General features: G+C 39.1%; 1 protein-coding gene across 5 annotated transcripts in view; it reads left to right on the forward strand.

Annotated features, from left to right (window-relative positions):
• Positions 1-24,886, forward strand: part of LOC132394008 (aminopeptidase Q-like) — a 195,143-nt gene that overhangs the window by 94,380 nt on the left and 75,877 nt on the right. For all 5 annotated transcript variants that reach the window (XM_059969603.1, XM_059969604.1, XM_059969606.1 and 2 more), the window contains exons 10-11: positions 1,346-1,509; positions 12,775-12,851. In XM_059969603.1, the coding sequence (XP_059825586.1) occupies positions 1,346-1,509; positions 12,775-12,851 (241 nt within the window). The remainder of the gene's footprint in view (positions 1-1,345; positions 1,510-12,774; positions 12,852-24,886) is intronic.

Here is a 24,886-nt window from a genome sequence, read left to right on the forward strand (position 1 = left end):
AATTTAGATTAAGTATGCTTCTAAAAAACTTATTAAAAAGTTATTATTATTGAGAAACTTTTACTAATATTAGCAATTTAAAAACATTAAACTAAAGTGAAAAATATTTTTTAAAAACAATTACATAATTTCCTTTTTGATTCCTTATAATTAAGACTTATAATTGTCATAGAAATCGACGGAGTGTATTATCCTAAGACAGGTGTGACCTAACACTGGATTTGATTGTCAATTTCACCAGTGCAATGACTGGTCTCCACAGCTAGACTTAATAGAACCTTGGGAATCTGTCAGTACGTCTCGTATTTCTGAGTTTCACAGATTACCTTGGAACGTTCAGGTCTTCCAGGGAAATGACTGACATATAGTTCTAGTGAACGGTCTTTGATTTGAAACATTTGCTCTTCTCACAGATGCAGCCTCACCTGCTGTACATTTCCAGTGTTTTCTTCTGTTTTTTTTTTAAAAGGCTGAACTCTGGGGTTGATCGTAATCAATGACAAATGTTAAAAAGACATAACTCGGTTTTTAAAGTGCAAAAATTGCTATGTTATTTTAAATCATGTGAAAGAAAGGTTGGCATTCATTTTCATGAGAAAATCTGCAGATTCTGGGTATCTTTGCCATAGATCCTGTCTGCCCTGCTGAGTTCCTCCAGCGTTGTGTGTACTGGATTTCATTTGCATCATCGGGAAAAATACCATTTTTAAGTCAATTTTTGATGCAATCCCACAATTATGCTCACCATTGCTGCTTTTTCCTTTTCAATGTGGAGTTATTTATTTTGCTCTCCTCATGATCAAAAGCATATTCCACTCTTTAGATCAGTTCATGTTCAAAGACGTTGCAATCTTCCTCTGAATTTAAACCCTGTGGAACACATGGATGTACTTAAAATTCAACATTCTCAAGAACTTTACTACAGACATGTTTCTTCATTTAATGTCTTTATTTCAGACATTGTTTCAGACATAATCTTTTCTTTTTTTTAATTGCTTTTGCATTAATTCCTGCTTACAGTTTGCAATTACTTTTGTTCTTATGATGTGCCAGAAATTTTACTTTTCATTCATGTGGATGGACTGCCAATTACGTACATGAGCATTATTTGTATCTAGGCCTGTGATTGACAGCTGGAGTTTATTTTACGTTGAGCCTTCCGTTGGTCAGTGACATGTTATAACTGATAACCTCTATATTAACTGGATGAGGAATAATAATAGTCACCTGAAAAGATTAAAATTCTTATGCAATCTTTGTGAGTGTAACACAAAAGTTACTAACTGGAAAAAATAAAAGTCACCAGTTTAGTTAATAAAATAATTTTGCTTCTTCTGCTCACTAGGCTGTTGATAATCAAGATGCAATTAAATTACCAGCATCAGTAAAATCTATTTTTGACCCTTGGACAAAGCAGAGTGGATTCCCTCTTCTAACAGCTAATACAACAAGTGGCATCATAAAACAGGAGGACTACTTTACAAAGAGGAATGGAAACGGAACCTCAAGGTATGTATCCTAACGTTTTCTTTCTCATCAGGGTTGTGTTAGTAAGTGAGGATTTAAATAAACCTGAATCAGATTTATTAGGAAGCCTGCCTGGTTCCTTCTTGAAGCACACTGAAGTATCCTTTCTTTTACTGCACATATTAGAACAATGTGGCATCTGATACGTATTGAAAGATGAGTTGGCAGAGTTGACCCAGACAAAATCCTTGCAAAATCTATTGTGTAGATCTTGATTTTGTAGATTTGTATGACAAATGGTGATGTGAAAGTTAGGCACAGAATGATTAACTATTGCCGCACCCCAGAGTTGATGGGTAATTGGTTCTTTCTATCGCTGACATTTCCTGGTACCATTATGAGCAACTTGGGAACAGAAGTTCCAAACTTGTGTTTAGTGGCTTGAAGCTAATCTTAATAATGTTCTTTAATGCAAATTTTGAGGCATAGCAAAGTTACCAGGGTGGCAGAACTTACCGAAGCCTTAAGAAGATAATTCAACATAAATATTTTGAGCAAAGTGTATTGTTGATTTTAATAATTGCAAGCAACTAGCTTATATATTAGTTAATTTAGTATCAGCCTTGTATTGTTTGAATGTATTAAATACTTTAGTATCTTTGAGTGTTTTAAGTTTTAATACTTAAAGCATTTTAAACATTACTTGTTTTAATAGATTTTATTTAACATTGGGTTCAACAATTAGATTGTATTGTTTAGCATTAGCCTACAGCTATGCAAAAATTATTTTCTATTGTTTAATAATTGGGGCTTAGACTGAAACCTCTTTAGCCCCACCCAAAACGCAATAGCCTTACAGCACATGGCCTTGTTACTAAAAATCTTTTAGACTTTGGTGTGATCCTAAGATCACAGCCCTGGAGGTTCTGCCCTTAAATTTAATACCTAACTCCCTGAACTCACCTTACAAAACCTTGTCACTCTTCCTACCTATGTCATTGGTACCTACTTGGATCACAATCTCTGGCTGTTCACCCTCTCACCTAAGAATGCTGAGGACTCAATCTGAGATATCCAAAGCCCTTGCACCTGGGAGGCAACATACCATCCAGGAATCTCGTTCTTCTCCACAGAACTTCCTTTCTGTTCCCCTCTAATGAATCCCCTAACACCACATTTCACCTCTTCTTCCCTCACCCCCCCCCCCCCCCCACCGGCCTTCTGAATCACAGAGGCAGACTCAGTGCCAGAGACCCGATCAATATGACTTCTTTCTGCTAAGTCATTCTCCTCAACAGTGCTAGTGAGGTCAGAACTAGGAAGATTATACAGTTTAATACATGGCTTTTTCGCAGGGCTGAAATGGCTAACACAAGGGAGCATAGTTTTAAGGTGCTTGGAGTTAGGTACAAAGGGGATGTCAGAGGTGGGTGCGTGGAATCCTCTGCCAGTGAAGGTGGTGGTGGCAGATGCAATAGGGTGAGATAGGTACACAGAGCTTAGAAAAATAAAGGCTATGCAGTAGGGAAATTGTAGGCGGCTTCTAGAGTACATTACATTGTAGGCTAAAAGACCTGTAATGTGCCATAGATTTTCTATGTTCCTAGTCCATAGAAGTCCAAATCAGAGACTGTGATACTTGACTTGATGAGGGAATGAGATGGCAGGTGACAGAAATTTGTGTAGGTGAACATTTTGCATCTAGTGATCACAATGCCATTAGTTTCAAAGTAAGTATTCATATAAAAAGATAGGTCTGGTCGATGGGCTGAGATTCTAAATTGGAGAAAAGTGTACCATCAATAATTCTCCGAGACGTGAGGCGAGATATTGGCTTTTATTGACTGGAAGAAAAGATCTGACGAGTGTAGATTGGGATAAGCTGTTTTCTGGTGAAGGTATACTTGGTAAGCGGTAGACCTTCAAAAGTGAAATTTTGAGAGTATGAAGCTTATATGTGCCTGTCAGAATAAAAGGTAAAGATAACAGGTCTAGCCAAGCTTGGTTTTCAAGAAATATTGAGCCCATGGTTTTAAAAAAAGGTGCTTTGCAAGCATCAGCAGGTAGAAACAAGTTAGGTGCTTGTGGAAATGCAAGATAACACTTAAGGAAATCAGGAGGGATACAGTAAAGCATGAGGTTGCTCGAGCAGACAAGGTGAAGGAGAATCCTAAGGGATTCTACAGATATGCTGGGAGCAAAATGATTGTAAGGGATAATTTTGGTCCTCTAGAATATCAGAATGCTAGTCCTTGCATGGAGCCAAAAGAGATAGGGGAGATCTTAAATGGGTTTTTGCATCAGTATTTGCTCAGGAGGGAGTCAGCAGGAGACGCTCATGGAGTGAGTACTGTTTCAGATTCGCTCCATAATCTTTATTTTTTTTAACCTATGATCACCCTTATTTAACTTATTTTTACCTACACCAAAAGATTCTTGCTATTTTCTTGGACTTATCTTTAAGAGTTTATTGTGAATTTTTGAAGAAAGGAATACAGAAATGGCTCTTAGATCTAAAGGGCGAGAATACGGGAAGGATCCTAACGGTAACGGGAAGAAGAAGACGACTGATCCTAAGGGCACTGAATTGACTTATGAAATGTTATTGGAGGTTTTAAATCAAAAATTTGAAAAACAATGACAAATTTTTAAACAAGATATAAAGGCTTTTCAAGATTATATGGATAAGACGGATTCAGTAGTTAACCAGCAGCAAGTTCTAATCGCAACTCTGCAAGAGGATGCCCAAAAGCGAGACTTGATCATTGAAAAACTGCAGCAGAACTTACTTTCGATGATTAAACAGGTGGAAACACTTAAAGCCAAGAGTGTCAACTTTGAGAATCGGTCCAGAAGACAGAACCTACGCATACTTGGTCTCCCAGAAGGTATTGAACAAGGGGACCCCACGAAGTACTTTGCTCAACTTTTAAAGGATGCATTCCCTTCTGTATTCCCAGACAGTCCTCTGTTACTCAATCGTGCTCACAGAATTATGCGTCGATCACCAAGTGCTTCAGCTAAACCACTGGTTGTAATTGTCCGATTTCATTATGTGCATGTTAAAGAGCAACTTATTCGTGTAGCTCGGCGTGCAGGGATGGTCAAATTTCAAGATCACAATTTTCGATTAGTAGAAGATTTTAGCCCAGAAGTAATGAAGGCAAGGCTTCTTTTTAAACCTCTGATGTCTGAATGTTATGAGAAAAATCTAAAACCTGCGCTCTTATAACCTGCGAAGCTTAGAATATCGCCTCCGAATGCTCCACGTCGGATTTTCCTTTCTACATCTGAAGCGAGAAGCTTTCTGAAGGAGAACTTCCCTACTGCTACGGACACTCATCTCTAATAATTGAGTGATTTTGATCATGCAAGATGGTTTTTATTTCCAAAATCAGATTTTGTTTCTGGCTATTGGTGTAGGTTTACTCTATATTTTATACTCTAGTTAAAGTTTTTTTTTTGACATACTAATCTTTTTATTTTACTTACTTCAACCACTGTACCTTATCTTTGGTTATTATTATTAATCCTTCAAAGGTGAATTTTTTTTACTAAGATGGTTTTTTCTCTAAAATATTTCTGGCTTTTTTTTATTTCGCTTTTTTTTTTCTCTTGTCTTCTTCCTATAATGCATTTCTTATCACAGTTTAATTTTTTTTTGGTTTGTTTGGGTTTTAACCCAATTTATAAGTTACTAGTGATTATATTCTCTTTGTTTTTTTTTACTACCAATTATATTAAGAAGGTTGGTTTTAGTATAGTGATTATAATTTCTTTAGAGTTTGAGTGGATTTTTTTTATCCTTTTTATACGGAGTTGTCTTCTGCTGATATGGGGGTAGATTTAATTTCATCTTTCCCTTTTCCCAGCCTATCCCTGGCTGAGGTGGTCTTTTTTTTCCCTCTTGGGTGGAGGGTGGGAGGTCTTTTTCTAAATCTTATGTTTCTTATATCAGTTTTTTTCAGTTTTTTCATTAGGCTGATTTTGAACTACAAAAATGTCCGCGATGTTGTCACTTCCGGGTCCGCTCCTTATTTTTGTTCCTCTTCCAGGTGCATGAGTTCATAATTTGGTTAACCCTTTATTTACCAAAGGGTTGATTTCAGAAATATGGCTCAGACCATTAATTTTGTCTCTTGGAATACTAATGGCTTAAACCATCTGGTTAAACAGAAAACGATTTTCAAAGTATTCCAAAGACTTAATGCTCATATTATTTTTGTACAAGAAATTCATATGAGGAAAGAGGGTAATTATCACTTTTTTAGGATTTGAAAGGGTCAACAGTATCATTCGAATTCGAATGCCAAAGTAAAGGGAGTTTCAATTTTTATTGACTCCTCTATTGCATTTGTCCAACATGATATCTTTTCGGATCCGAATGGTAGATTTTTATTAATTACTGACTTATTTTTTAACAAAAAGGTTGCTATGGTTAATGTTTATGCTCCAAATGTGGATTGTCCTGATTTTTTTAAGTCCTTATTTACTTCTCTACCTAATCTAAATGAATTTAAGTTAATAATGGGTGGTGGCTTTAATTGTTGTTTAAACCCTTTGATGGACAAAACTATATCTACTCAGACTTTACCCAATAAGTCGGCCACTTGTATTAACTCTTTTTTGACTGATAATGGAGTTTTTGATATTTGGAGATTTCGGCATTCTAAGGACAAAGAGTTTTCTTTTTTCTCACATGTTTATCATTCCTACTCGAGAATTGAGTATTTTTTATTGACTCTTGTTTTATTCCATTGGTAATTGTTGTAATTATGATATTATAGCCATCTCTGACCATGCTCCATTAAAACTTTCTATTAAATTTACGGATACAGCTCCTAATGCTAGACAATGGTGATTTGATTCTACCTTACTGCAAGATCTGGATTTTATTAAATTTATGAAGGTACAGATCAATCTCTTCTTTTCAACTAATTCCATGGATGATATTTCTTGCGGAACACTTTGGGACACTTTTAAAGCATATATACGTGGACAGATTATCTCTGTTGGTCTGAGAAAACGCATTAGGAAGGAAACTCTTTTATTGGTTGATAAAATTAAAGAGATTGACAAGAAATATTCGATCACTCCTAGTAAGGAGCTTTACAAACAAAGGGTTGAACTTCAAATGGAACATAGTTTATTACTTAGATCTTTGATTCAATTGAAGAATGCTTTGGTTAAACGTCAAATTACTAAGATCCATCAGCAGAATGGGGATCTGACAGTTAACCATGATGAGATAAATAAATAATTTCAAGATTTTTATACCTCCCTGTATCATTCTGAATTCCCTCATGATCGTAACACCATGTGTGATTTTCTTGGGAAATTGAATTTTCCAAAATTATCATCAGATGATATTTCAATACTAGAAACTCCTATTACGGATGCAGAAATTAAAGGGGTTATTTCCTCCATGAATTCTGGGAAAGCACCAGGTCCAGATGGGTATACAGTAGAATTTTTTAAATGTTTTTCCGCTACTCTTTCTCCTCGGTTATGCAGGGTTTTTGAAGAAGCAATTAGATTGGGCAATTTGCCACAATCTTTTTATAGAGCTTCCTTTTCTTTAATATTGAAAAAAGATAAAGACCCTACTGACTGCGCATCCTATAGATCAATGTCTTTATTGAATGTAGATTCCAAGATCTTTTCCAAGTTACTGGCATCCAGGTTGGAGAAGGTATTACCCCAAATTATTTTGGAAGATCAAACCGGTTTTATTAAAAATCGCTATTCTTTTTTCAATGTTAGGAGATTATTGAATATTGTTTATACTCCTTCACATAGCACTTCAGAATGTGTTATTTCATTGGATGCTGAGAAAGCATTTGATAGAGTTGAATGGCCATACTTATTTAATGTGCTGGAGAAGTTTAATTTTAGTCCGACATTCATTTCCTGGATTAAACTGATATATCATACTCCAGTAGCCTCGGTGCTTACTAACAATCAAAGATCTCCCTTTTATTCGTTTATTTCGGGACACTAGACAAGGCTGTTCTCTTAGTCCATTATTATTTGATATTGCTTTAGAACCCTTGGCAATTGCTATCAGAGAATCACAGAATATTTTTGGTATTAATCGTGGGACAGATATACATAAGTTATCATTATACGCAGATGATTTATTATTATTTATTTCTGATCCTGAGAAATCCATTCCTGCAGTTTTATCATTGTTGGCTCAATTTAGTGATTTTTCCGGGTATAAATTAAATCTTAATAAGAGTGAATTGTTTCCTTTAAATAGACAGGTTCCAATTCATGGAAATTTACCTTTTAAATTAGTTAATGACTCTTTTATTTACTTAGGGATTAAAATCACAAAAAACTATAAGGACTTATTTAATGTTAATTTTTTACCCTTAATCGATCAGATTAAATGTTTGTTTACTAAGTGGTCACCACTATCTTTATCTCTGATAGGTCGGATTAATGTTATTAAGATGGTTATTTTACCCAAGTTTTTATATATATTTCAAGTGGTACAAATTTTTATTCTGAAATCTTTTTTTGCTAATGTTGATTCAAAAATTTCCTCATATATATGGCAGAATAAAAATCCTAGGTTAGGTAAAATATATTTACAGAAGGCAAGGAAGGAAGGTGGATTGGCATTGCCTATTTTAGATTTTATTATTGGGCAGTTAATATCCGATATTTGAAATGTTGGTTAAAGGATTGGGATATATCTTTTAGCCCTCATTGGGTGAACCTGGAAATTAAATCTGTACAAGGATTTGCATTGGGTTCTATTTTAGGGACTTCTCTTCCCTTTGCTCTTTCTAAATTGCCAAAACGAATTGACAACCCGATAGTTAAACATACTTTACGTATATGGTTTCAATTTCGGAAATTTCTTGGGTTGACTCAGTTTGTTTTAAATATTCCTATTGTATCCAATTGCTTTTTTTATCCTTCTATTATAGACCAAGCTTATTCAGCTTGGAAGACTAAAGGATTACTATGATTTTCCGATTTATTTTTGGATAATTGTTTTATGTCTTTTGAGCAATTATCTAATAAATATAATTTGCCTAGATTTCATTTTTTTAGATATTTACAGATTAGGAATTTCTTAAATACTGTACTTCCTACTTTTCCAAATTTTGTGTCTTCAGGCATTTTGGAGAATTTGTTTGAACTAAGCCCTTTTCAGAAAGGGCTAATATCAAAACTTTACAATATAATTATGAAGATATGTTCAGAGCCCTTTTATAAGACTAAAAGTGATTGGGAAAGAGAACTTAACCTTACTATCCCTTTTGAGAATTGGGATAAAATTCTTCAATTAGTTAATATATCATCTATATGTGCTAAACATTCATTAATACAGTTTAAAGTTGTGCACAGGGCTCATATGTCCAAGGATAAATTGGCTCATTTTTATTCCTATATAAATCTTATTTGTGACAGATGTCATTCTGAGATGTTCTGGTTGTGTCTGCTTTTGAAAAAATATTGGAAAGATATTTTTGATATTATTTCTGCAGTATTGAACATTGATTTACAACCTCATGCTATTACTGCAATTTTTGGTTTATCAATGATGGACTCAATCCATTTATCATCTTCTGCTTGTCGAATGATTGCATTTCTTACACTAATGGCTAGAAGATCTACTTTGTTGGTTTGGAAAGAAATTAATCCTCCTACTGTATTTCATTGGTTTTCTCAAACTATGTTATGTCTAAATTTAGAAAAAATTAGAAGTGGTGTATTTGATACTTCTATTAAATTTGAAAAGATATGGAGACCATTTATTCAATATTTTCATATGATGTAATATGACCCTGTTCCAAGCCTATTTGATCTTCCTTTCTTTTTCTTTTTAAATCTTTTTATTAGTTTTAAACAAACATAAATGAAACATGAATACAAAATGTTTGAGAGTACATAATTAATAGTTTAAATAGACATTCAGATGTATAATAATAAAAATATATAACCTCTCAAACTCAGAACATTAATGAACAAAGAAGTAAAAAAAGAAAAAAAGAAACCCCCCCCCCCCAAAAAAACAAAAAAAAACACTAACCAACATGGGCCATTGAATAATATTAAATACATATACAGTAGTGCCAATAACTCCGAACCTCCATCCAATTAATTAAGGATAATATAAGTAAGGTTTAGGAAAAGACAATTCAACTTATGTGAAAATATTGAATAAAAGGTCTCCAATAATTTTGTAAACAAGGACAAGACCAGAACATATGAGTCAATGAAGCAACATCAGAATGACATCTATCGCAGGTTGAAATTAAGATGAGAATAAAATCGAGCCAGTTTATCCTTAGACATATGAGCTCTATGTACAACCTTAAATTGTATTAGGGCATGTTTAGCACAAATAGAGGATGAATTTACCAATAATAAAATATTTTCCCATTGCTCAGTAGATATGGGACAATGCAACTCTTCTTGCCATTCCTTCTTAATTTTTTCTGATACATCTAACTGTAAATTCATGATCATCTTATAAATGATGGCTACTAAACCCTTTTGATAAGGAATAAAGGCTAAAATTCTATCTGTAATGCCCAATGGACATTCTTTCGAAAAAGACTGTAACTCATTATACAAAAAATTCCTAACTTGCAAATATCTAAAAAAATGGGTTTTAGGTAAATTATATTTATTAGATAGTTGTCCAAAGGACATAATGTTATCATCCAGAAACAGATCACGAAAACATGTTATACCTTTTGTTTTCCATAAAAGAAAAGCTTGATGCATAGATGAAGGCCGAAAAAAATTGATTTTCCACTTTCGATTTTATATATGTTGAGAGGATCAAAGTTGACAACACTGATGATTTTGTATTATTGTGAGATATTATAAACAGCCCTTTTTTCTTTTACATTTTTTCTTTTTCTCTTTTTTCTTTTTTTGTTTTTTTTTCCTTATTAGTTACTAGATTATTAGATTAGGTTTTTTTGCATAATTTTTTTTCTTTTTCTTTTTTCTGTTTTTTTATTATATATTATGATATACTTAGGTTTGCCTTGTTTATTTGTATATTGTATCGCCCAAGATTTGGGAATACTCATTTATACTGTAATCATTGCTTATGTATTCTTTCATGTTCAGTTGAAATGTGTATGTTTGTAATCCCATTATCTATGTATCAATTTTATTTTGTTGATATTAATAACAATAATAAAAAGATTGCAAAAGAAAGAAAGTATTTGCTCAGGAGATGGACACAGTGCCTGGAAGTAAGGCAAAATGGCACCAAGTTCATGGACAGTATACAGATTATCGAGGAGGAGGTGTTTGCTGTCTTGACACAAATTAGGGAGGATAAATCCCCAGGGCCTGACGAAGTGTTCCCTTGGACTTTGTGGGAGGCAAATGCAGAAATTACAGGGGCCCTAACAGAGATATTTAAATGATCATAAGTGACAGGTGAGGTGTCAGAGGATTGGAGGATAGCCAATGTTGTTCTGTTGTTTAAGAAAGGCTCTAAAAATAAATAGCCAGTGAGACTGACATCAGTCATGGCAAATTTATTGCAAGGTATTCTAAGGGTCCAGATATCTGAGTATTTGGATGGCCGTGGACTGATTAAGGATAGTCAGCATTGGGTCATTGACAGCTGTCAATCCCAATTGCATGTTTGGTCATGTCTAACCAATCTTATAGAGTTTTTCAAGAAGTTACTGGGAAAGTTGATGAAGACAAGGCATTAGATATTGCCTACATGGACTTTAGCAAGACATGTGATAAGGTCCCTCTTGGGAGGTTGATCAAGAAGGTTCAGTCGCGCAGCATTCAGAATGAGGTAGTCCACGGGATTAAACATTGGCTTTGTGGGAGAAGCCAGAACATGGTAGTAGATAGTTGCCATTTTGACCGGAGGCCTGTGATAAGTGGAGTGCTACAGGGATTGGTGTTGGGTCCATTGTCTGTCATCTATATCTGGATGATAATGTGGTTAACTGGATCAGCAAATTTGCAGATGATACCAAGATTGGAGGTGTAGTGGACATCAAGGAAGATTTATCATGGCTTGCAGTGGGATCTGGACCAGCTTGATAAAATAGGCTGAAAAATGGCAGATGGAATATAATACAAACAAATGCAAGGTGTTTCACTTCAGTAGGACCAACCAGGGTAGGTCTTACACTGTGAACGGTAAGGCACTAAGGAGTGTGGTAGAACAAAGAGATTTGGGAATACAGGCCTATAATCCATTGAGGTGGTGTCGCAGGTTGGAAGGGTCATAATGAAATCTTTTGGTGCATTGCCCTTCATAAATCAAACTACTGGGAACCGGAAATGGATTGTTATGTTGAAGTTATATAAGAGATTGATGAGGTCTAATTTGGAGTATTGTGTACAGTTTTGGTCACCTACCGACAGGAAAGGTGGAAAAGGACTGAAAGAGTACAGAGAAAATTTACAAGGATATTGTCGGGAGTGGAAGACCTGAGTTATAAGAAAAGATTGAATTGGTTAGGACTTTATTCCTTGAAATGTAGAAGATTGAGAAGAGATTTGAAAGAGGTATACAAAATTATGAGGGGTATAGGTAGGGTAAATTCAAGCAGGCTTTTTCTTTTTGAAGTTGGATGGGAGTATAACTAGAGGTCATGGATTAAGGGTGAAAGGCATGAAGGGGAACATGAGGGAAAATGCAGAGGCTCATGAAAATGTGGAATGAGTTGTCAACGCAAGTGGTGCGTGTGAGCTTGGTTAGCTTGTTTAATAGAAGTTCAGATAGGTACGTGGATGGTATGGGTATGGAGGGCTATGGTCAGGGTGCAGGCGATGGGAGTGGACAGTGGATTAGAATGGCTGAAGGACTTGTTTCTGTGTAGTTTTTCTCTGACTCCATGATTCTATATATTCAGGTTGATGTTGGTTTCTAACCCAGCATTGGTACAGCAATCTTAAATAGTCAAATAAATTTTAATGTTACAGTGAAATCATTAAGTGACAGTAACATCATCAAACAAGCTTCCTCTCATCACCTAGGTCTGCTTGTTGTGGCAAAAGCTGATCAAGTTAACATGGAATATAAGTGAATAGGCAGAACATTGCTCTGTCCTTGTCTGTGCCTCACCACCAATAATACATCAAGCAGCTGATATCCCAAATTCTCCTCACACCAATAAGACAGTTAAACTTTATTTAACTTTTCTCTGGATATTTAGTTCCTGTGTTCTCCAAGTCCACAGAGAATGACAAATTATCTTCACAAATAAGCAATTAACTACTGAAAATGCATCTCAATAGTCATAATTGTTCAGATCAGAAGGTTGACATCTGCCATTATTATTTCTTTAGTAGCTCATGGTTTGTTCCAATTTTCTGGATGAAGAGTGGATCTATGCAACCTCTGATCTGGCTGAAGGGAGAATATGGTATGTATGTGATATATAATGTGATGAGCAACCCGAAGCTGTCCCAGCAAAATCTTGTCAAGTTTTGTACCTATGCACTTGCTGATGAGTGTTGCCTCTGTAGAAAAACTGCTCCTGCAAAGTGGTATGCCAGGTTACGTCATGCAAAGAATGGCATTGAAATGTGGGCAGAAAAGTAGGGTGCAATACTAGACCTTCTTTGAGGGAAGAAGGCAGGGCAAATAACTGGAGGTGCAATCAGCAAGCACTTTGGCTCCAGTGACCATAATCCCATTACTTTTAAGATGGTGATGGAGAAAGATAGGACAGGTTCACAGCTTATGGCCCTAAACTGGACCAGGGCCTATTTCGGGGGGGGGGGGGGGTATTATTCTGGATCCAGCAAAGGTTGATTGAGTGAGCCTGTTCAAAGGAGAAGGAATGGGAGGCTTTTAAGAGTGTGATATCAGGAGTCCAGGGGCGAAGAATTCTGTTAGGGTGATGGGTTAACTGACAAGTTTAGTGAACCTTGATAAGGCTATTGGGTAGAGTTTAAACTGGAATTGCTGGGGGATGGGAACCAAACTGATGAGATGGAGGAAGAGATGGTTGGCTTACAAACAGAGAAAGCTTGGAGACAGTGCGAGAGGGAGGATAGGCAGGTAATAGAGAAGGGATGCGCTCAGACCGATGGTTTGAGATGTGTCTATTTTAATGCAAGGAATATTATGAACAAAGTGGATGAGCCTAGAGCGTGGATCAGTACTTGGAGCTATGATGTTGTGGCCATTACAGAGACTTGGATGACTCAGGGGCAGGACTGGTTACTTCGAATGCCAGGCTCTTGATGTTTCAGAAAGGACAGGGAGTGTGGCAAAAGAGGTGGGGTCGTGGCTCTGTTGATCAGAGATAGTGTCACAGCTGCAGACATGGTGGACACCATGGAGGGATTGTCTACGGAGTCTCTGTGGGTGGAAGTTAGGAACAGGAAGGGGTCAATAACTCTACTGGGTGTTTTTTATAGACCACTCAATAGTAACAGGGACATCAAGGAGAAGACAGGGAGACAGATTCTGGAAAGGTGCAATAATAACAGGGTTGTCGTGGTGGGAGATTTTAATTTGCCAAATATCGATTGGCATGTCCCTAGAGTGAGGGATTTAGATGGGGCGGTGTTTGTTAGATGCATTCATGAAGGTTTCTTGACACAATATGTAGATAGGCCTACAAGAGGAGAGGCTGTACTTGATCTGGTATTGGGAAATGAACCTGGTCAGGTGATAGGTCTCTCAGTGGTAGAGAATTTGGAGATAGTGATCACAATTCTATCTCCTTTACCGTAGCATTGGAGAGGGATAGGAATAGACAAGTTAGGAAACTGTTTAATTGGAGCAAGGGGAAATATGAAGCTGTCAGGCAGGAACTTGGAAGATGTTCTGAGGGAAATGTACGGCAGAAATGCGGCAAATGTGTGGAGTTCTGCATAGGTCGGTTCCAATCAGACAGGGAAAGGATGGTAGGGTACAGGAACCGTGGTGTACAAAAGCTGTGGCAAATCGAGTCAAGAGGAAAAGAAGAGCTTATGAAAGGGTCAAAAAGCTAGATAATGATAGAGATCTAGAAGATTATAAAGCTAGCAGGAAGGAGCTTATGAATGAAATTAGGAGAGCCAGAAGGGGCCATGAGAAGGCCTTGGTGGACAGGATTAAGGAAAACCCCATGGCATTCTACAAGTCTGTGAAGAGCAAGAGGATAAGACGTGGGAGAATAGGACCAATCAAGTGTGAGAGTGGAAGAGTGTGTATGGAACTGGAGGAGATAGAAGAAGTACTTAATGAGTATTTTGCTTCAGTATTCACTCCAGAAAAGGATCTTGGCGATCGTAGGGATGACTTACAGCGGACTGAAAGCTTGAGCATGTAGATATTAAGAATGAGGATGTGCTGGAGATTTTGGGAAGCATCAAGTTGGATAAGTCACTGGGACTGGATGAGATGTACCCCAGGCTACTGTGGGATGCAAGGGAGGAGATTGCTGAGCCTATGGCAATGATCTTTGCATCATCCATAGGGACGGGAGAGGTTCCGGAGGATTGGAGGGTTGCAGATGTTGTTCCCTTATTCTAGAAAGGGAGTAGAGCTAGCCCAGGAAATTATAGACCAGCGAGTCTTACCTCAGTGGTTGGTAAGTTCTTGGAGAAGATCCTGAGAGGCAGGACTTATGAACATTTGGAAAGGCATAATATGATTAGAAATAGTCAGCATGGTTTTGTCAAAGGCAGGTTATACCTTACGAGCCTGACTGAATTTTTTGAGGATGTGACTAAACACATTGATGAAGATAGAGCAGTAGATGTAGTGTATATGGATTTCAGTAAAGCATTTGACAAGGTACCCCATGCAAGGCTTATTGAGAAAGTAAGGAGACATGGGATCCAAGGGGACATTGTTTTGTGGATCCAGAACTGGCTTGCCCACAGAAGGCAAAGAGTGGTTGTAGACGGGTCATACTCCGCATGGAGGTCGGTCGCCAATGGTGTGCCTCAGGGATCTATTCTGTGACCACTACTCCTTATAATTTTTATAAAAGACCTGGATGAAGAAGTGGAGGGAAGGGTTAGTAAATTTGCTGATGTCACAATGGTTGGAGTTCTTGTGGACTGTCAGAGGTTACAGTGGGACATTGTTAAGATGCAAAACTGGGCTGAGAAGTGGCAGTTGGAGTTCAACCCAGATACAGTGGCATGCAAAGTTTTGAGCACCCCTCGTCAAAATTTCTGTTATTGTGCATAGCTAAGCAAGTAAAAGGTGACCTGATTCCCAAAAGCATAAAGTTAAAGATGACACATTTCTTTAATATTTTAAGCAAGATTACTTTTTATTTCCATCTTTTACAGTTTCAAAATAACAAAAAAGGAAAAGGGCCCGAAGCAAGCATGGTCAGTACTTAGTAACACCCCCTGGCAAATAGCACAACTTGTAAACGCTTTCTATAGCCAGCTAAGAGTCTTTCAATTCTTCTTTGGGGGATTTTTGCCCATTCTTCTAGTTCTGTGAGATTCTTGGGCCGTCTTGCATGCACTGCTCTTTTGAGGTCTATCCACAGATTTTCAATGGTGTTTAGGTCGGGAGACTGTGAGGGCCATGGCAAAACCTTCAGCTTGCACCTCTTGAGGTAGTCCATTGTGGATTTTGAGGTGTGTTTAGGATCATTATCTTGTTGTAGAAGCCATCCTCTTTTCATCTTCAGCTTTTTTACAGACGGTGTGATGTTTGCTTCCAGAATTTGCTGGTATTTAATTGAAATCATTCTTCCCTCTACCAGTAACTGTTCCCCATGCCACTAGCTGCAACACAAGCCCAAAGCATGATCGATCCACCCCCGTGCTTAACAGTTGGAGAGGTGTTCTTTTCATGAAATTCTGCACCCTTTTTTCTCCAAACATACCTTTGCTGATTGCAGCCAAAAAGTTCTATTTTAACTTCATCAGTTCACAGGACTTGTTTCCAAAATACATCAGGCTTGTTTAGATGTTGCTTTACAAATTTCTGATGCTGAATTTTGTGGTGATTACGCAGTAAAAGTTTTCTTCTGATGATTCTTCCATGAAGGTCATATCTGTACAGGTGTCACTGCACAGTAGAACAGTGCACCACCACTCCAGAGTCAGCTAACTCTTCCTGAAGGTCTTTTGCAGTCACACGAGGGTTTTGATTTGCCTTTCTCCCAATCCTAGAGCAGTTCTCTCAGAAAGCTTCCTTGGTCTTCCAGATCTCAACTTGACCTCCAACGTTCCTGTTAACTGCCATTTCTTAATTACATTATGAACTGAGGAAATGGCTACCTGAAAACACTTCGCTATATTCTTATAGCCTTCTCCTGCTTTGTGGGCATCATTTATTTTAATTTTCAGAGTGCTCGGCAGCTGCTTTGAGGAGCCCATGGCTGCTGATTGTTGGGACAAGGTTTGCAGAGTCAGGGTATTTATTAAGCTTTGAAATTTGTATCACCTGGCCTTTCCTAACAATGACTAAGAAAAAGCCATGGCCCTAACAAGCTAATTAAGGTTTGAGACCTTGGTAAAAGTTATCTGAGAGCTCAAATCTCTTGGGGTGCCCAAACTTTTGCATGGTGTTCCTTTCCTGTTTTTCGCTCTAAAATTGTACAAAACAAAAATAATATTCTAATCTTGCTTGAAATATTAAAAAGAATGTTTCATCTTTTACTTTATGACTTTTGGAGATCAGTTCATCTTCTACCCACTTAACTATTCACAGTAACAGAAACTTTGACCGGAGTGCCCAAACTTTTGCAAGCCACTGTAAGTGTGAGGTGGTTCATTTTGGTAGGTCAAATATGATGACAGAATATATTATTAATGGTAAGACTCTTGGCAGTGTGGAGGATCAGAGGGATCTTGGGGTCCGAGTCCACAGGACACTCAAAGCTGCTACGCAGGTTGACTCTGTGGTTAAGGAAACATACGGTGCATTGGCCTTTGTCAATTGTGGGATTGAGTTTAAGAGCCAAGAAGTAATATTGCAGCTGAATAGGACCCTGGTCAGACCCCACTTGGAGTGCTGTGCTCAGTTCTGGTCACCTCGCTATAGGATTTGGAAACCATAGAAAGGGTGCAGTGGAGACTTACAAGGACGTTGCCTGGATTGGGGAGCATGCCTTATGAGAATAGGTTGAGTGAATTTGGCCTTTTCTCCTTGGAGCGACAGAGGATCAGAGGTGACCTGAAATAAGTGTACAAGATAATGAGAGCCATTAATTTTGTGGATAGTCAGAGGCTCTTTCCCAGGACTGAGATGGCCAGCATGAGAGGCACAGTTTTAAGGTAGTAGGTACAAAGGAGATGTCAGGGGTAAGTTGTTTACGCAGAGAGTGGGTGAGTGCATGGAATGGGCTGCCGGCAATTGTGGGGGAGGCGGATATGATAGGGTCTTTTAAGAAACTCCTGGACTGGTATATGGAGCTCAGAAAAATAGAGGGCTATGGGTAACGCTAGGTAATTTCTAAGGTAGAAACATGTTCGGCACAGCTTTGTGGGCCGAAGGGCCTGTATTGTGCTGTAGGTTTTCTATGTTTCTATGTTTCTTGGCCGGTGAGACAAATTGAAGCTCTGGGCAAGAAGAAGAAAGCACACATTGGGGTTATAAGGGTGGGGATGAGTGAATCCTTAAAGACTAGAAAAACATAAGTTTTCCATGAGGTGGCGGTGCACTCGGTCGCATCGGCTTCTATGGGGCTAACCAAAGGTGTTATTGTCTATTTAAAACATATTTTATGATCACAAGACCCTATTGGACATTATGTACTGCAGGTCTAGCCCATCAGCGAGTTGCTTATTGGTGGAGCTGAATGAGCTAGACCTGATGCAGATCATGCTGCTGCCTGCGTCGGAGAGTCGGAGGAGGAGCCGTGCACAAAGGTGGTGTGCAGTGACTGATCATCTTAGTTGCTGTTTTTTTTTGTGATGGCAAGACCCTGCTGGAAATTGTGAATGTGGAATGCCTCAAATCTGACTTATTGGTGGATGGCAGGGGTGAACGATGGGGGATCAGCTTGGCCTCAGTCAAAGCAAAGACAAGGCCTCCAGCTGCACTGTGGTCTGTTTACAGCCTTGCAGGAGAGAGCTGTTGGAGTTGGTGTGCTCCACTGAAATGCCAGGGGTGGCGTGTGCAGCATCCAAGCTAGAGTTGGTGCTGCCCCCCAGTGTTCACTTGGCAGAAGACAAACTGTATTTTGCTCACTGCAGATTGCTGCCACGTTCATGGATTCAGGGTCCCGCACTATAAATATATATTTTGTGTGACTGTATTGTACAGATACCTTTACTGATGTGCTTGCTATCTGAAATGTGCTACATGTGCCTTGTGCGATGTATGACTGTTGGCATTGTGTTTCACCCTCGTAATGCTGTTTCATTTCACTGCATTCGTGGGTATTTATGTATGGTACAATGACACTTAAACTTGATAAAGAGGGAAATCAGGAGGGCAAAGAGAAGGTATGAGGTGCATCTGCAGGTTTTCAATTGTTTTTATCCCCTGATGGATATCATAAGAGAGGTGAACCGAATTAGGCCATTTGGCCCATGGAATCTACTCTACCATTCCATCTTGGCTGATGTATTATCCTTATCAATCTTATTCTTCTGCCTTCTACCTGTAAACTCTGATGCCCTGATTAACCAAGAACCTATCAACCTTCACCCTAAGTATACACAAAGATTTGGCCTGCACAACCATCTCTGGCAAAGAATTCCACAGATTCACCACCCTCTGGCTAAAGAATTATTTTCCTCATCTCTTTTCTAAATAAATGTGCCCACTGGTTCTGGAATCCCCAACTATAGGAAACACCCTCTCCAAATCCACTCTGTCTAGGCCTTTCAATATTCAATAGGCTTCAATGAGATCTTCTAAACTTCATTCATCTAATCTCCAGCAAGAAGAGGTCTAGAGCAGTCAAACACTCCTCATATGTTAACCCTTCCTCAGAAGGCTGGCGTCATTCAATGTTTGTAGTGAGATGCTGAAGATGTTCTATCGGTCAGTTGTGGAGAGCGCCCTCTTCTTTGTGGTGGCGTGCTGGGGAGGCAGCATTAAGAAGAGGGACGCCTCACGTCTTAATAAGCTGGTAAGGAAGGCGGGCTCTGTCGTGGGCACAGAACTGGAGAGTATGACATCGGTGGCAGAGAGGAGGGCGCTGAGTAGGCTACGGTCAATCATGGAAAACCCTGAACATCCTCTGCACAGCACCATCCAGAGACAGAGAAGCAGCTTCAGCGGCAGGTTGCTGTCAATGCAATGCTCCTCAGACAGGATGAAGAGATCATTACTCCCCAACGCCATTCGGCTCTACAATTCAACCACCAGGGGCAAGACATGTTAAAGTGCCGGGGTTAGGACTGAGCTTAAGTTACCACTCAATGCACTTTAGTAAACTATTTAAGAACTTTTTAAAAGCTATTTATTAATGCTTTTTGGAAGGGTGATTTTAGATGCATATCATATTTATACTGAGTTAAATACTGTATGTAATTAGTTTTGCTACAATAAGTGTATGGGACACTGGAAAAATGTTGTATTTCCCCTTGGGGATGAATAAAGTATCTATCTATCTATCTATCTATCTTTCAGTCCTGGGATAATTCTCATGAACCTCCTCTGGACTCTCTCCAATGTCAGGGGCCCAAAACTGATCACAATACCCCAAGAATGGTCTGACCAATGACTTATAAAGCCTCACCATTAGATCCTTGCTTTGTATTCTAGTCTGCTTGAAATGAATACTAAAATTGTATTTCTCGAACTTACCACAGCTCAACCTGCAAGTTAACCTTTAGGGAATCCTGCAGGATGACTCCCAAGTCCCTCTGCACCTCTGATATTTGAATATTTTCCCCATTTCCAAAATAGTGCATGCCTTTATTCCCTCTGCTAAAGTGCATGACCATATACAAATGTACACTATATTCCATCTGCCACTTCTTTGCACATTCACCCATTAAGTCCTTCTGCAGACTCACTGCTTCCTTAACACTATCTGTCCTTCTACTTATCTTTGTATCATCTGCAAACTTGGTCACAAAGCTTTTAATTCCTTCATCTAAATCAATGACATATAACATGAAAAGAAGCAGTCCCAACACCAGGCCCTGTGGCACACCACCAGTCACTGGCAGCCAACCAGGAAAGGCCCCGTTTATTCCCACTCTTTGTCTCCTGCCAGTCAGCCAGCCTTTCATCAATCCAAATAAACAAAATCCGGCAACTCTCTTTCATCGAGCCCGCCTATTATTTCCTCTAAGAATTCCAACAGATTTGTCAGGCAAGATTTCCCTTAAGGAAACCATGCTGAACTTAATCTATTTTGTCATGAACCTCCAAGTAACCCAAAACCATATACTTAAGAATAGACCCCAACTTCTTTCCAGACAGCTCAGTTCGGGCTAAATAGCCGTAATTTCCTTTCTTTTTGCCTCCCTCCTTTCTTAAAGAGCGGTGACATTTGCAATTTTCCAGCCCTCCAGTACCATTCTGGAATCTAGCTATTCTTGAAAGATCATTACAACTGCCCCCCACAACATCTTCAGGTAGCTCTTTCAGAACCTTCAGGTGTGGCCTATATATTCCATGTGGCCTACCTTCCTTCAGACGTTTCAGCTTCCCAATCACCTTCTCCTCCTTAGTAACAGCAATACGCTCACTTCTGCCCCTGACACTTTCACACCTCTGACATTCTGCCAGTATCTTCTACAGTGAAGACTGAGGCAAAATATTTATTAACACGGGTAATGCCAACAGGCTCAATAAACTGATTACAAAGGCTGGCTCTATTATAGGAGTCAAACTGGACATTAAACTAGAGTCTGTGGTAGAACATAGGACTCTATAGAAAACCCTGGCAATTCTGGACAATGTTTCTCATCCTCTGCATATCAACTTGGCTGAAGAGGAGCACCTTTAGTAACAGACTAAGACAAATGTGCTATATGAGGTCATTCTTACTCTCAGCCATTAGCATCTATAGTGAATCAACCTATAGCCAGGGAAGCGATGACTCCCTCCAGTTAGACTGTTTGAGGTAACTTATTTTTATTCTTCCTACTTCTCTTCTAATATTTATATCTCTGCACTTGTAATGTATCAATAAAGGATCTATTGGGTTCAATATCTATCTATCTGTCTATCTATCTATCTATCTATCTATCTATATAATTTTATCCTCCATTTCTTTGTCCCCTATTACTACCTCTCCGGAGTAATTTTCCAGCTGTCTGATATCCACTCTTGTCTCTCTTTTACTCTTCATATATCTGAAAAAAAAAACGTTTTATACGCTTTTTATATAATTGGCTAGCTTACCTTCATATTTCATCTTTTCTCTCTTTATGGCTTTTAACTTGCCTTTTATTGCTTTTAAAATCTTCCCAATCCTCTACCTTCCTACTAATTTTTGAAATATTATATGCCCTCTGTGTTGCCTTTATGGCATTTGTTTAGTTTATAATATTTTCGCTTTAGTAATTCATTTGTTAGCATTTTCTAGTTAAAGTTAAGATTGTTTAAAGTAAATTCGTTGTCTGTGATATATCGCGGCATGCGATGACATCACAACCGGTTTCGCGCGTCTTGTGGGAAAATACCGGTTTGGAGAAACAGGAAGGAGGGGGCTCACATGTGCAGGATCAGCGCAAGAAAAGTTTTCTTTCTACGCACTAGAAACATCAGTGAAGCAACGCTGTAAGTTCATGAGATAATCGATGTGTTGACTTAAAAATGTTAACGCTGACTCTGTTAAAAGTAATGACAGTTGATAAGGTTTATGTTTTCGTTAGTTAAAGAGTTGCGGATAGTTTGTGTTGAAGTGTATTTAAAGCAGTCAATGGCATAGGTAGATTCTGACTGTATGTTGCACTTTAATGTAATGTAGTTGTTGTAGTTTTACTTTTGCAAGTATTTACGATATAAATGTGATATCAAGAAGGAAACAAATACTGTATACATTTTGTATTGTTTTATGAACCGTTTTCACCATACATTAATGTGGAAGAGTGAACAGTAAATGGTTAATCTTACTGCGATCCTGTTTTCATTGACTACGGTTTACCTCGGTGTTTAGTTCAGAGTTCTCTTACACCTGTGCGAGAACACTACAGTGAAAAGGCGGCATTATCAGGTGTTTCAAGTGCTGCAATGACAACTCGATCCAGCATCAAGTCGTTGACATCCAGCGACAGGGGCAGTAGGGCATCATCAAGTAAGGCTGCCCATGCAAGAGCTAAGGCAGAAGCCGCCAAGTTGCGAGCGTTCTACGCCGAACAAGAAGCAAAATTGAAAATGGAAGCGGCTGCCAGAGAAGCCGAAAACCAGAATGAAGCAGCTGCCAGAGGAATAGAAGCGGCTGCCAGAGAAGCTGAAAACCAGAATGAAGCAGCTGCCAGAGGAATAGAAGCGGCTGCCAGAGAAGCTGAAAACCAGTTGGAAAGGGTAAGGATAGCGTCAGAGTTAGAAGTGCTGATGCTACACCGAGAAGCAGAAGCTGCCAGGGTGGAAGCAGAGTTAATAGAAAATGCTGAAGAAATGCATGATCTGTTTGACGTAAAATCTACTTCAGAAAAGATCAGATTGGAATGCACAAGCAACTATGTCCGATCTCAGATAGACCTGAAGATTCGTTCTTCCTCTCCATACTTATACACTAATGCCCCATTTCATGAGGAGCCTCAGAGAGGCCCAATTGCATCACATCCATCTGAGGAAGACAATTTACCCTTGCAACTCCGCGATGAATTCAAGAATGAAAGGGCTGATGACAAATACTTCTCGACACCAAACTTACCAGATTTGGCGAGAAGGGAGGCAAAGGCTGAATTCAGAACAGCAAATTCCATAACAGAGGTACACCCTCAGTAATATACCCGCCAACATATTCCCCCAGGCCTCATGCCACTTGCAGTTGAACCCATGGCACAGTATTTAGCACGACGAGATCGCGTCACTTCAGGACTGTACCAGTTTGGTGATAAACCTGAAAATTACCATGCATGGTACTCCACATTCACCAACGCTATCTACGGAGTCCAGCTCAGAGCAACCCAAGAGTTGGATCTTAGATCTTAAGGTGAAATGGCTGGGAAAAGAATCATGCGAACAAGTGAGACGCATATGTTCAGTGTACATCAACAACCCCAAGCTAGCCTTATGCAAAGCATGGGAGAGACTTCGGGAAGGCTATGTGGCCCCCGAAATTATTGAAGCGGCACTATACCGACGTCTGGAAAATTTTCCTAAGGTGTCAGCCAAGGGCCACACTAAGTTAAGAGAATTCGGAGATTTACTCATGGAGATTCAAGGCGCCAAAGAAGATGGCTACTCAACTGGTCTAGTATACCTAGATACTCCATCCGGGATTAGACAAATCGTGGACAAACTTCAATTTAGGCTGCAGGAAAGGTGGGTGTCCGTTGGCGCAGAGTACAAGGAAGAGAACAATGGTCGATTTCCTCCCTTCGAGTATTTCACTAGGTTTGTGTGCAAGGAGGCAAAGAAGCAAAACGACCCTAGCCTCATGGGTCCAGGAAGCCAGACAAGTTCACTTCGAATAATTTCAACATTAATAAACCTGTCTCAGTGCTTAAGACTGAAGCCTTTACAACTAACAATGACCCCAGCAAAAATTGTCCATTGCATAACAAACCCCACCCCCTCAGAAAATGCAGAACGTTTAGGGAAAAACCCCTTGAAGAGAGGATGGCCCTTTTCAAGGAGAAAAAAATATGTTTTAAATGCTGTTCCTCTACCTCTCACCTTGCTAGAGAGTGTACGATTGCTGTGAAGTGCCTGGAATGTAATAGCACTAATCACAATGGGGTCATGCATTCTGGCCCGTTACCACAAACCGACAAAGCTCCTTCACTCCCACAACAGGATGGCAGGGAGGGAGAGGCTCACTCCAGGACAACTGTTGTCAGCTCGAGCTGTACAGAAGTTTGTGGTCAAGCTCGGTCAAGCCGTTCTTGTTCAAAGATCTGCCTCACTAAGGTGTACCCTAAGGGAGCCAAAGCCAAGGCCATCAAAGCCTATGTAATTCTGGATGATCAGAGCAATCGCTCACTAGTCAGTCCAGAGTTCTTTGCCTTGTTCAACATTGAGAGTAATCAGTTCCCATACTACCTTAGAACTTGCTCAGGCAGCGTGGAAACTTATGGAAGGAAGGCAGAAGGCTTCCAGCTCGAGTCCCTGGATGGTAAAGTCGTCATCTGTCTCCCTCCACTCTTAGAGTGCAATGAAATTTTGAGTAACCACACTGAGATTCCAACGCCAAGTGCAGTGCTACACCAGCCACATCTCCACCACATCGCCAAACACATCTCAGAACTGGATCCAAAAGCAGAAATACTCCTGCTATTAGGAAGAGATGTTATCCGGGTGCACAAGGTTAGGCAGCAGGTCAATGGACCACACGACGCCCCCTTTGCGCAACGCCTGGATCTGGGCTGGGTGATGATAGGAGAGGTGTGCCTTGGCAATGTACACAAA

Source organism: Hypanus sabinus, chromosome 5 (genome assembly GCF_030144855.1).
Source record: "Hypanus sabinus isolate sHypSab1 chromosome 5, sHypSab1.hap1, whole genome shotgun sequence".
Classification (NCBI taxonomy): domain Eukaryota; kingdom Metazoa; phylum Chordata; class Chondrichthyes; order Myliobatiformes; family Dasyatidae; genus Hypanus; species Hypanus sabinus.